This window comes from Capsicum annuum, chromosome 4 (genome assembly GCF_002878395.1).
Source record: "Capsicum annuum cultivar UCD-10X-F1 chromosome 4, UCD10Xv1.1, whole genome shotgun sequence".
NCBI classification, from domain to species: Eukaryota; Viridiplantae; Streptophyta; class Magnoliopsida; order Solanales; family Solanaceae; genus Capsicum; species Capsicum annuum.
The window spans coordinates 97,322,933-97,337,015 of record NC_061114.1 but is presented as its reverse complement, the minus strand read 5'-3'; the positions used below and the strand labels follow the sequence as shown (position 1 = coordinate 97,337,015).

Below are 14,083 nucleotides of genomic sequence, written 5' to 3'. Positions count from 1 at the left end.
TCTTATATCCATTTGATTATATCAAACATCATAAACATCCATGTATGATATGATTACGCCTGACCACTCTCTGATAAGAATATGAACATGTTCTTTCAACAAAAATTAATAAGAAAACTGCAATATGTATTATCTGTGGAACTAGACGAATCAACATCCTTCAAAAGATGCTATGTTATAGTTATTGAATCAACATGGTCAAGAATTACACAGGAGATACCTGAACATCAAAATGGCGCATTCCCAGCTTTCTTTTTGCAGCTTCACGGACAACCGCAAATGCTTCTGGAGATAGAAATGGCGAATGGACATGATAAAAAACAAGAATTTCAACTCCATTTTACTAAAAGATTTAATCTTTATCAGACGAAAAATAAAGTATATTATCAGACCAGCTTGAATATGAGCTAATGTCTCTCCTTCTCTCAAACGTCGTCGAAATTCCAAAGTTTTTGCACTCAACTGTAAAAACAAAATACCAATAAGATGAAACAGTTTAAAAAAGGGATACAAATCAAACAAAAGAAAACAAGATAAACAAAACTAACACTACAAACCAACCTGCTCATCAGAAAGATGCTGAATTTGGGGTTCCATGGAATTCACAGAATTTACAAGCCTGTAATAATCTTTTACAACCCAGTTGTTCAAGCTACTAATACCACTCCAAGATTTTCTCACCCCATCCGTTTTTTCCTTTTAAAATAAACAAAACAGAAAATTAAAATAGGAAAAATGAAATGAAATGAATAAGACTTGAACAAAAGTGTGCATAAGCAATAACATCAATCAAACTGGAAATCTTAGTAGTGAGTTGGTGTTGGTTCGCAAGCTGAACTTTCACCTTATTGATGAGTGTTCAATTTGCCACCTTGTAATCCCCTTCCTCTACTAAGGGCTCATTTGGTTGGCGAACAAGTTATCCCGGATTAGTTATTTGAGAATTGTTTCTTCACTCCGTGGGATAAAAAAAAAAAAAAACTATAATCCTGAGATAAGCCATCTCTAAATATGGGAAACACATCCAAAAATTAGTAGGTATCAATTATCCCTCTACAAGAAAAGGGTATTAATATCATAAGCAGTTGGCTAAGTATTGTATTGTACCATGAGAGAAGCAGAGAGAGGTGGAAGACTGAGCCGGCGGCGAGTCTTGTTGTAAGGAACAGGCAAAACAAGTAAAGGGTATGTAGTAGACTTGCTGAATAAGAGAGAAGTTAGTAGAGGACGCTCGTTGTTCCGGCGTTGCTGCTGAAATTGCAGCGCCAACACTGCGCTGTTGGAGGTTGCTGTCGCCATTTTACCACCTAACGTCTTCCTCGATAATCCGATGCTTAAGTTTTACTCTCCCTACTCTTTCATTATTTTTGTTGTTTTATCAGTTTAAATATTTTATTTTACAATTTTTATCCTGAATTTGACTTCTAACATAAATAAATCAAGTAATTAGAAACTATATCACTTTTTTTCATTTTTGTGGTTTATTTATGATTTTGTTTTTCATTAAAAGACTTTATAATAGATAAAATTATCTTTTCATATTTTTTCTTCAATTTATAATATTAAATATTAATTAAAATAAATATATATAAAAAAGTTAAATGGAGAAAATTTTCTACTTTTAGTTGAATTTCTAAATTTATGGTAATATTATATTTAAAAAAATTTAACTTCAAAGAAATTATTATATAAAAAAATTTCTATCCTTCTAAATTTAAAAAAAAAATTGGTGAAATTACTTTACATAAAATAGAATTAGAGTCCTAAATGAAGAAAAAAAAAAATCTTTCAAAAACTAAACTGACTTACTTCTTTCCAATTAAAAAAGGGTAGTGGACTTTTTCAAGAAAAAAGGTATTGTTATTTTAGGTTAGGACTATTATTTTTTGTTATAAAATTTTGATTTAGGAGTCTTATATTTCTTTCTTTTTTTCAATTTTAGAAGTTTTTCTTAAGTTTATATAGATATTTATTTGGGTAATAAAGCTTTGTGACCGTAGTTTTGTTATCGTATTATTTTGTTTGTAGTTTATAGGCGGTAGATAAATGTCAGTCGGCTTTGAAATCTTTTTTAGGTAATGGTCACGTTTAACTATATTGTTTTGATATCTCTATTTTGTGAATTTCTTTTTTCGTGTAAAGGTTAGGTTTAATTGTATTGTTTTAATATCTCTATTATTGTATTATGTTGTTGTAGTTGACAGGTAGTAGATGAATGTCGATCGACTTTGAGAAATTTTCTTTTACAAATGTTAGCTTTAATTATATTGTTTTAATATCTCTATCATCGTATTGTTTTGTTATAGTTTACAGATGGTAGATAAATTTCAATTCGCTTTGAGAATTTTTTCCTTGTAAATGTTAGGTTTAATTAAATAAATTCTACATCTTTACATGTTCAAAAGATGTAGAATTTACTTATTATTCTTCTTTATTATTTAAATAAACATCATATTTTGTGTAGGGCTTGAACTCATTAAAATAAGGTACACGCACGACGCGTGTATACCTAAACTAGTAGAAAAAATAAGCAAACAATGGCTCGATAGATCCTTGTACTATGTTCGTTTTGTAATGTGGATACTTCTACTTACATGTTTGTCATCTTGACCCTTGAACCCACTAAAAAATAACATTTGAAATACTTTAACCGTTGACCGAACTTATGTGGCATTAAAATAGCTGAGTAGGACAAAACGTGTGTAGGCACGCACCTGGGGTGCGAATGAGGGTTATTTTTTATCAATTTTATATTAAAATAATTTAAAATAATTTTTAAAAAAGTCCCCCCATCCCACCCCGCAGCCTCAAGGCTGTCATGGCCACACCATCATTAACGTCAAATTAGTCTGATCTGTGGTGCAGCAAACGAATCAAAATTGATGGCATTTGACCCATAAACTTTTGGGGCTTTTTGGTAGGTCTTGTTCCCCATAAGGAGGCGACCCTTCTGGTGTGGAAATTTTTCTGTTTGCCGGTCAGATGAGTCGGTGCTGCATCGCCAAAATTTGCAATTGGTGGCATATAATTGTAAATTAATGGCGTTTGGCTTAACAACTTTTTGGAATTTTTGGTGGGGTAAGCTCGTGGATGGCTGCCGCTTCTCTTGTACTGATCCGCCACCGGTAAATTCGCCGGAGCTCTCCGGGTTGCACTGATTCGTTTTTCAAATTTGGACAACTAAAACGTCAATTTCTAGCAAACTCAACTAGTGACAACTACAAAAAATAAAGAAAAAGTTGATTCTTTTCTCAAATTTCAGCAAACCAAATAAGTGAAAATTCAAAAAAAAAAAGGAACAAGTGAGCTATTTTCTCGAACTCCAACGATTAGAACATCAATTTTCAACATATCCAACAAGTAAAAAATACAAAAGAAAAAAAATCAATTCGTTTCTCAAATTCCAGCAAATCCAACACATAAAAAATTCACTTGTTCTTCCTCGGCCCCCACTACTTCGACTTTTTTCGATCTTTTTGAATTTTGAACAGAAAAAATACTTCTCAAATTCTTCGGCCCATACTTCTCAACTTTTTCAAAGAGTAAGAAGAATAAGAAGATGAAGATGATGGAGGAAAAGAAGAACGAGAAGATGAGGGAAAAGAATAAGAAAAAAAGAGGAAGAAATAGAGAAAGATGGACAAGAAAGAAAAGAAAGAAAAAGAGGAAGAGAGGGGAACGGGGGGGGGGGGGGGGGGGGGGTTTCTTTTATTTATTTATTTATTTATTTATTTTAATATTTAATATTTTTTATATTTAAAAATAACGTGAAAGATGACGTGGCAGCTGGCATGGGGTGAATGTGTTATACTCACCAAAAAAGTATTTAAAATGTTGTTTTTTAGTGGGTTCAAGGGTCCAAATGATAAACATGTAAGTAGGAATATTTATATTACAAATCGAACATAGTACAAGGACCCACCAAGCTATTTTGCCAAAAAAGATATAAGAGTACAACTTAGAGCAAATGAACTTTGCAAGGTAGGACTTTTTTCGACAAAATAGCTCAGTACTTCAAAATTTGACGCATACATAAATCATTTTTAATTTTAATTTACTCTAAATTTAACTATTTAATAGTCGACCCTCTAAACGCTAACGAAACAAAGAGAGTGAATCGACTCTCTTTTGAAAAAGATAAAAAAATCAACTTCCAAGTGAATTATTTATCAAAATTTTGACATTTTATTTTAAAAAATACCACGTGAAGAAAAATACTCTATGTGACAAAGCAATTGTCTCGTCATCATCAAGCAGATTTGCTAGAAGTCAAGTCTACCGAAATGCCAAGTCCTAAATCAGGTAAATTTAAATGTACACTAGATAAAACGTATCAAGTATAGAAAATGGTGTCTATATACTCTTTCAATTCCTTATTTTTTTTTTTTAGGGGAAAAGGCTCAAATATGTCACTAAACTATCAGAAATGACTCATTTATGCCTCCGTTAAAAGTTGGACTCATTCATGTCATCGCCATTATAAAATTGATTCATCAATGCCATTACTTTTTAATGATGATTTTCTAAAAACTGTTTTGCCACGTGGCCTCTTATTAGAGGTCCACGTCTTTTTCTTTTTTTAGTTTTGATTCATTAAAAAGAATCCACCCGCACTCAACCTATCACTTTAAGCCACTTTAATATTACTCTTAATTTTGACCCTAGATTTGAAAACACCCTACGTACCTGATAGCCAAGTAGCCAAGTCCCAACTCCGTGCGTAGCTTTTGACATGTGCGCAAGAATTTTTAACTCAATTTTAGCTATGTTTTTTACTCCAAACTAGTCCAGATCACCAACAATCTTTTTCAGTTTTTTTATGTAAGATGTTTGCATGTTGACAATTTTTGTAGTCAGGCAGATATATTATAATATAAAACTTAAATTGACTTTAATACTAGCTTAAATTGTCTGACCAGTTCCATACAATCATTTGCAAAAGGTGGAATTCTATAACTAGGTGGAGTTTTGATTTATTCAGACATGTTGGTAGTATCAGGGATATGCTTATTGTATCCAATTTCCAGCTTAATTTCTAATGAGACTTGAGTCGTCTTCACAACAAGCCTATTAGACATTGTCCTGAAAAGCTGTCGACTTGAAGTGAAACAACACTCCTCTGCTAGTTAATTTCTGCATCTGTTGAAATTATGTCCTAATATTTATATGCAAACTTGCATATAAAAGGAACAGGAACTCCCCCCATCTTATTTTAGCTGTCTAATTGCCTACAGGCTACAGTAATTGACAAGTTCTGAAAAAGTAACAAGGGAATTTCATATTGTTTCAGCCTTGCAAAAGTTTTACATGTCGGAAGACAGTTCAATTTCGACATGAACAACACTCATTCAGAGACAAGTTGAAAACATCATCTATACATATTTATCTGTTGAAAATTATACATTTCATGCTATGCTGTATACTCTATCAAACACATCTTTCTTCAGTTAAGAGTGCTTTTTACAGTATTGCTGCATCAATCACTATGTAGACTACTATCATGCTTAAAAAACAGAAATGAGAGTCTCTTTCTTGATATGATAAGATTTCCAGCAGCCAACAGTGGCACGAACCCCTTGGTTTAAAGTTGAGGATTCTCCACTATGCTTTGGTGCAATCAGTTCCTTGCAGTCGCTGAGACGAGATGCTTCTGGAAAGAAATAATTGATAGAACTATCAAAAAGTGCCTTCAGGATTCATCTAACTACAGAATAGTACACCTGAAAACATTTGATAGGCTACATCAGGACTTCATGCTTGTCATAGAAGCATCTAAGTGTGCTTAACAAATAGCTTGTCCAATAAAGAGCTTTAGTGTGATAATACCTTGATAACTCCATCAGCTTGTCCAACAAAAAGCTTTCCTTGCCGGTAGAGTAGAGCTGTTACTACAGAATCACATGTAATAGATCCAAGTGGAACGGCATCTATCTGATCACCATCTCTAAATAGTTCCTATAAAGCAGCAGCTTTTAGAAAGTACGACTTCAAGCACCATGAATTACAGTATAAAGCTCAAATTAAACCATCAACCCACTCTAATCTCAGAGCATTTGGATGATACATGAACAGCACCAAAGCTGCTATTTTCATATGTTAATGCACATACCTTTACTTTTATAGTCTTGTCCCAGCCACCTGTAAAAATCCATTTCTCCTTCTTGCAGGCAGAAAAGATGGCACAGTCATGTTCTAGTGCAGATTTCACCAGAATATCGTCAACCCAAATCTAATGGAATAAATAAAAGCATGAGGGTATATAATAAAACAACTGATCTTTTTCTAATTTACAATTATTATTAGCTTGAACAATATGCTTTCTAAGTACCTATATATTGAGGTTGATGTTCAATATCCTAACCTAATCAAAGAAACCTTTTATTTGCCTTGGATTCAAAACAGTACCTTCATCAAACCGTTCTCATGAGCTGCAACAAGTACATTCTCATCAACAGCAAGACAAAAAACTGAGCAAACACTTCCTGGTGCTTCTTCCCCTAAAACTGCCAGTGGACTATGATCACTAAGGCACCATAAACGTACAGTTCCATCCCAACTACCACTATAAAGAACCTCATCACATATTGCTAATGAAGATACAACTGATTTATGGCCATTCATAGTGCATGCTAGACTGTAATCCTGGAGTGTGAGGAAGGAAGCAGTATTTCAGTTTCTGCCTCGAATAAACTAAATTACAACTAGAAGGCAGCAGAAAATTGCCTGCAATGACCATGCTTTTATAGACCTGTCACCACTGCCAGTATATACATATTGGTTTTCAGAGACAGCAAGGGCATGTATACCACTATAACGCCAGTCCTGTTGCTCCTGTAATTTCTTCACTGGGTCTGGACTTAATGGGGCGCTGGCTCCCCAAATGCAAATTGCACCACTATTATCACCACTAATGCACAGTGGTTCTCCATAATCTACAAAAGCTACAGCCATAACTCTTTGCTCGTGACCTTTGAATGAATGTACATGAGAATAGTCCTGTAATAGTTGGATAACTCAAGGAAGTTCATAAGGAGAAAGCAAAAGGGAAAAAAATTTATCTAGTAAAAACACAAGCAATATGAATGCTATATCTGTATTCTAATGAAAGCCATGCTGGAATAGAATTTATTCAAGTTAGTGCCTAGCGGCGTCGTAGAATCACGAAATTTTCTCATTTTCTTTCAAGTTAGATCCCACAATCATAATCATGCATTAATAGATACCAACAACAACATACCCAGTGTATTTCCACAGAATGGGGTCTGGGGAGGGTAAAGCGTACGCAGTCCATACCACTACCTAAGATAGAGTAGAGAGGTTGTTTCCAATAGACCCCCGGCTCAAAATTTTAATATTCTGGGACATTTATAAATTACATCCTGCCACAGAGACCACTTAAGGAAACCTTGGGGTAATAGCTCCTATTACCAATAAGATAAATTTCCATCTGTTACAATAATAGGAAGATTCAAAGATTAGCACTTATATGTCATCTAGTCTAACACTCTTCCTCCAAGATAGCTTTTAAACTTTTCTAAAGTCATTTGTCTCAATCTAAGCGTGTCAGTTTTGCAAGACATTTTACAGTCTCTTCATTTCCAAGTTCTAAAGTCACAGGCTAATTCCACAAAGAGGGTCCAGCAATGACATAGTCCAAATCCTTTAAGCCAAATGATGGACCAATTCATACAAATACTAGATTTAACAAGTGTACCTGTAAAGACCATACATTGACCATTTTGTCAAATGACGAGCTGAACAGAAAGCCACCTGAAAGGACCAAAGGCCAACATCGAGAATTATAAAAGCATTCACATTTTCAATATTTTCTCTAAGCTTAATGCAAAAGAAAATGCACATAAAATAAGCATTAACAACGTCAAGTTGTGAATAATTGCAATAATGCAAAGAAAAATATTTAAACATGCACTTCAACACAAACATCAAGTATGAAAAAGGATTAAACTGCAAGTATCTGGTACATTCAAGTAACTCAAGAAAGATAGTGTAGTATTAAGATATCAAAGAGAAAAATGCAGTGCTTGTACCTCCAATCGCTAATCCTGTGATACAATTAAGATGTCCTTTTAGATCAATGCATTTCACTTGACCACAGGAGAGACCCTCAAAAACATCCCTATCAACCTCTAAAGTTTCAACCCCATCATCCTCCTCTCCGTTAGCTTTTTCCACCGCAGAAGTATCATCAAGGCACCTCGGCGATTGTGCACCAACCTTGTTGATCGACTGACAAAAGTCTCCAAGAATTAAACAATTACACATGTTTTCCATTCTTATTTCCTGCTTTAAGTCTTTTGCTTCATCAAATGCAGATTTGGTCACAAGAACCCTCAAATTTTTCCACAGCTCAGATATAAGTGGCCGATTTTCTGGATTGTATTCCAAGCATTTGAGGAGAATCTCTTTCATATTAGTAAACTCTGGCCCCAATCTGCATTCAATTAAAGTCATAATCTTTTGCCTCCACTCCACATACCACCTAACAAAATCAAGTCCTTTATCATCTCTTACTGCAGCAACCAGATAACTCAAATAACTCTGCATCTCTTCAGGGAATGATTTGCCAACTAGAAGTGAAATAATTGCACAAGCTAATGACCAAACATCAGAACCATATCCAACATGATGCCTTGAGCTGCCTAAATCTATCACAACACCACCCAGTTTCGACAACTCAAAGAATACTTCTGGACTAACAAAAACACAATCATCCACTATGTTATTTTTTAATCTCAACAGCAAATCTTCACTATCAGTTCCACTCTTGCCAACAACAATCTCTGTGAGTATCTTGCGAACTCTCCTTCCTGTTGTCAAAACTTCACTAATAGCAACATAAACACGGCCAAACTTGTCAAAACCAAAACAAGAAAGTCCCAAATAACCCAGAAACAATCCTCTCAAATGCAAATCACTCACCGTTTGACACATATCCAAACCAATCATCACAAACTCATCTACAGTACTGCTCTTTTCCTCAGCATTGTTCTCAAGAACCACAATCTTCCCTAACAAAGTCCCACAAAACATCTCAGAAACTACGTAAACACAATGATTATCCACATTGTACCAAAACCCATAAACCTTACACATTACATGAAGAGCTAAACTAGCTTTCATAATTAACTCCAACGCATTCCTCACTCCTTCACTCAATCCAGACAATACACTCATAACTTTCACATCATAACTACAATCAAACTTGGAAGAAGAAGATAAAGAGCCCTCATTCAAGTCAACAAAACATCCAATTTCAAGAAGACTAACCTTTTCACCCACTTTCAAAACACACCCCATAGAAGAAACACTGTTAGAAACCTTCGTAACCTTCCCATACCACACAGAACCATTTTTTGATTCGAAGACTATAGTGTCTTGTGGCAGGACCCATGTTTTCCAATTTAAGTAAAACTCATGAGACCGGAAAAGGGGTTTGATAAAAATAGAATCTTCATCATATTTTGGGGTTATTTTATGATTCTTGGAACCCTTTGAGTACAACTCATGAGACAACAATTGGGGCTTGGTAAAAATAGGATGTTTATCATATTTTTGAGTTGTTTGCTGATTGTTGGAAGAACCCTTTGAATTGGAGAAGCGTAAAAGATCAATGTTTTTGGGGAGAGAAGAGATGGGGTTGGGGAGTTTAACAAGGAGAGTACAAGATGGACAGCGGATTGTACTAGGAAAGGGGTTTTGGAGCTGTTTTAAGCAGTCTTGGCAGGTCGAGTGGCCACAAGCGAGGACACGAGGGATGGTTGAAAGGTCGCCGTATTGTTGGAGACAAACTGGACATTCAGGGAGCTCTTCTTCCAGACTTGACGACTCTGCTTCATTCTGCGCCATCACTACTCGTTACAAGAGCTGCTAACGTAACCAAGAATCAAAACAATCATCCAGCAAAATGATCAAGAGGATGAAGTAGTCAAACAAGACCCTTTCTCTACTCAAAAATGGCTAAACTTGTACCTCTGTGTAATCGTCTATGTATATTTATACTAGTTTAGAGTACTGCAAAGCATGTATATATTATTTCAAGCAATAAAAAAAGTTGTTTAACTTTAAAATAAATGTGATATTTTATTAACGTTAAAAAGTAAAAATTCTTTTTATTAATTAATATTATTATTCAAGTAATAGAACTTAATTTGAAAAATATTAATTACTATTATTATCATGCATCATAACAAAAAAGATAAAAAACAAAAGATTATATTTAGAAGTATATATAGTCTATTTTAATCTTCGTAGACAGAGTTACCTGAAACCTATTGTTGATGGAGCTGGTAAGTATCCCGTAGAATTAGTTAAGGTGTGCGTAAACTGACCCGAACATCACGATTCTAAAAAAAAAATATATATATACTACATAACTTTAAATAACGTAAATCTTTAATTGATGAAAAAATCATGCTAATCAAAGAAAATAATAGAGAGGAGATCAGTTAAAAATATTAATGGTGCTCTAAAATTTAATCTAGAGTTGCCACTAATCATTTTTTTTTTTATGATGTTTAGAATTTTAAAACCAACTAAATTTTGAGTTATTAAAGTCATATGATTATGTAAAAACTCTTTATATTTGAAGTATTTGAAATTTACTACTATAATATATTACTTTGACTTTTTAGGTCTTTTTACTATAATATTTAGAATCAAACTAACATTGGAAAATTTGAATTTAATTATTAAATTATAATTCATCTATAATCTATATTTATAATCTATAATCTATAATTATAATATATTAAAAGTGTGAAGACCCTTAGAAAAGTGATTTAAACATTTTGTCCTTTATTAAAACACTTTACTTTGGACAAAATAGTCTTTTCACTTAGTTTGTATAATATTTATTATATTAATAATATCAACTATTGAGTATAGTAAATATATGCAAAAAAATAAACCCGGTATTTTTAGTTGATATATGAAAAGATTAGATGGAATTCGTCTTTTAGTTCGTATATAAAAAAATTATAGGAGTTCTATTATTACTCAATTAGGAATGAGTTTGTATATGAAAAAATTATAGGAATTCTATTATTAATAAATAAGGACAACACTTCACACGACTCTTTTTGCTATATATGGGGTTAATAACATGCAATTGGGTTAATAACACGCAATTGGTATAGCTTACACATTGTTCTTCTTATCTTTTTTTTTTTTTGGTTTATTATTTATTTAATATCGATAATTTTGCTTTGTAGTATGTGTTTATTTTTTCTAATGTTTGAAGATCTAACTTTCTCTGTATATATATTTTTATGGTGTATTTGAAGATCTAACATTTTTATGTGTATATATATATATATATTTTTTTTTGAAAATTTTTTATCGAAAAATTGAACAAACAAGCATGTTGCAGCCGAATAATAAAGCAGACGAAAAAATCAAAGAAGCATGGCAGTCAAAAAATTCAAAGGTTTATATTATCTCTCTCTCTCTTTACCTCCATTTAAATAAAAATTTTAAAAAAATGATCAAACTTTTCGTCTTTCATTAAAATATTATAAAATAGACAAAATCTTCTTTTCAACTTTTAATAAATTATAGTCACCAAAAAATATTTAATTATTTATCTAAAATTTAGAACTTTTTTACCTTACCTTTTACGTATAAATTTTTTAAAATTATTTTTTCTCCAAGGACAAACATTCACAATTTTATTTGGTGGCAAAAAATGATTGTCGTATGTCTGAGTTAGAATACTTTGATTTTTTGGATTCATTATAGCTTTAGAGTTTTCTTTGACAAATAGATTCTTTACTGAGGTTAGGTTTTTGTTTAGGTTTAATCGCAAATGTGCTTGTGATTTGACGTAAGTTTTCTAAAAGTTTGCTTTGATTTTTATATTTATATACTTTGACAAATAAATTATCATATACTTTGATAGATAGACGATTGTTAATTAAGATTTTTTTTTTTTGGTGATTTAAGTATGTTCTTGAAGTTTAAAATAATAAATTCTCATGTATTCTTGATAGATTATCGCTAATTGAGAAGTTTTCTGTAATTTTTACTTATAACAATTTATTAGTATAATAGATATAGATATATCTTTAAAAGATCAAGTTCATACTTTAATCGTAAAATGTGATTTAATTAATGTATCTGTTAGAGAATTAATTTCATAAACCTATTTATTCACATAAGTATGTCATGAGAACTTGCAAACCCAACATCATGTATGTGTCAAATCCAATTCAATATCACCTGCTTGAATCAAAGTAGAAGTGGATTAAATGATCGAGTGCAATAGCCACTTTTTAATTGCTAGATTTTTCTTTACTTTATTGTAGTTTAGAATGTGTTTTGATAGGCGTTTGGCCATAAAAGTAAAAAAAAAATGGAGTTAAGTTGAAGTTGGAGTTGTAATTAGAATTATAGTTTTAGTTGAGTTTGACTATGGATATATATTTTGTGAGAGAAATAGGTATGAAAAAAGTGAATACAGGTTGAGATTTGTTTCATCTTTTCAAAGTTGTATTTGGAGTTTGCACGGCCAAACATCATTTCTTGAATAAAGTGAAAAATATTTTCGAAAAGAATTCTCATGGCCAAACTTGGCCTAAGTGTATTAATACGAACATAATTTTAACTTTTGATATTAATGAAAAATTTTGTTCACTACATTTAATTTTGCTCCTTAATTATTAATATGATAGTGGGTTATCATGTTCCTCTTTAAACACACTTTTTAGGTTAAAAAATTTACGTTAATTTTGCTAAAATTTAAAATTGTTGATTTCTCCCTAAAAGATAATTTTTCTCTTTGCTGATTATCATATTTTATCCATCAATATGAAGATGCGAAGAAAATAATACGAGATGCCATACTATTTGAAATACAATATTATATATATTATTTAAATAGACATATGTTTGTTTCAACGTCAGTTGATACTTTTAATATATAGTTTTATTGCTTGGTGCAAGACACATATGCAATGCACGTACACTAACCTAGTTCAAAAAACGAGTAAGAAGGAGTTGAAGCATAGTCAAGTATGTAGGTTGATGGTTAAAAGTAAACACAAACTATTAAAAAAAATGTAATGTTCTACTATTAAAACTGAAAATCATATTCTGAATTAAAGTTAACCAATAATAACAATAAATGAAATGTAATTCTTAAGTGAGGCTTAGAAGAATAGAGTATATGTTGACCTTACTCCTATCTTGAAAAGGAGAAACAAAATAATGCCAATTCATTCTATTAAGTACCAGCAGTCCAAGAAAGTCGCTAAAATACACAATGTGCAAGGACTTTTCTATTTTTTTTAGGATACAAACACAAAAAATAAGTTCAACTAATCCAATAGAAAAGAACGACAAAAGCAAACTCTGGAACATAAGTAAACAAACAATAACCATTTTAGATAAATCCGAGACTGTCTTTCATACATCCATAACAATCAAGGAAAAGATATTTAGCTAAGTACATAACACATTTCAAGAGATAAATTGGACAATTATATGACATAACTAATCTTCTCAAGACTTAAAAAGAAAAAAAGAAGAAACATTGGCAAACAAAATTAAGAATTACCTGCAAAATATTTACTTATTTTTGTTTATTTAAGTACAAATGTCACAAAATAATCCATCGAACATATCATCTATGAGAACATCTTCAATTAGGACAATTCAAATCTCATCATTTTGTAGTAAATTGATAAATCAACATGTTTGATAATTGTATATGATCATCCAAAAGCATAGAACAAAACAAAAATATTAACCAATTAAATTCAAAACTCTCAAATCTTTTTAATTTAAAAATTAAGAAAATAATTAAAATTCCTGAACTCTTAAACGTACTTGATTCTTTGTCACTTCGATTTCCACCACGCATTATAACAACCTAGGAAATGATGTCTAGATAAGCACATAAAGCATCTTAAAATATCAAAATATAATCTTATATTTCGAATTTAACAAATAAGTATAATTAAAAATTCAACTGCAATACTAACAAATAATATACTAAAATATAGTAAATTAACATAATCAAAGCTAATCAAAATTAAGTAACAATTAAAAAAGAAAGAGAAAGAGA

At 31.8% G+C, this 14,083-nt stretch overlaps 1 protein-coding gene across 3 annotated transcripts in view; it reads right to left on the bottom strand.

Annotated features, from left to right (window-relative positions):
* The window catches only part of LOC107867797 (protein translocase subunit SECA2, chloroplastic), a 48,179-nt gene extending 38,166 nt beyond the window's left edge, over positions 1–10,013 (bottom strand). For 2 of the 3 annotated variants that reach the window (XR_001673348.2, XM_016714220.2), the window contains exons 1-4: positions 1,108–1,370; positions 562–696; positions 393–462; positions 221–285 (exon numbers count right to left, since the gene is read on the bottom strand). Coding sequence is in view for 2 of the 3 variants with exons in the window: in XM_016714220.2 (XP_016569706.1) it covers positions 221–285; positions 393–462; positions 562–696; positions 1,108–1,299 (462 nt within the window). In the remaining variant the exon portion in view is untranslated. Of the gene's footprint in view, positions 1–220; positions 286–392; positions 463–561; positions 697–1,107; positions 1,371–5,826; positions 5,956–6,109; positions 6,230–6,405; positions 6,643–6,723; positions 6,997–7,714; positions 7,771–8,048 lie in introns of those variants that run through there. The other variant, XM_016714221.2, reaches the window with a different exon arrangement.
* Between the last annotated feature and the right edge of the window lie 4,070 nt (positions 10,014–14,083).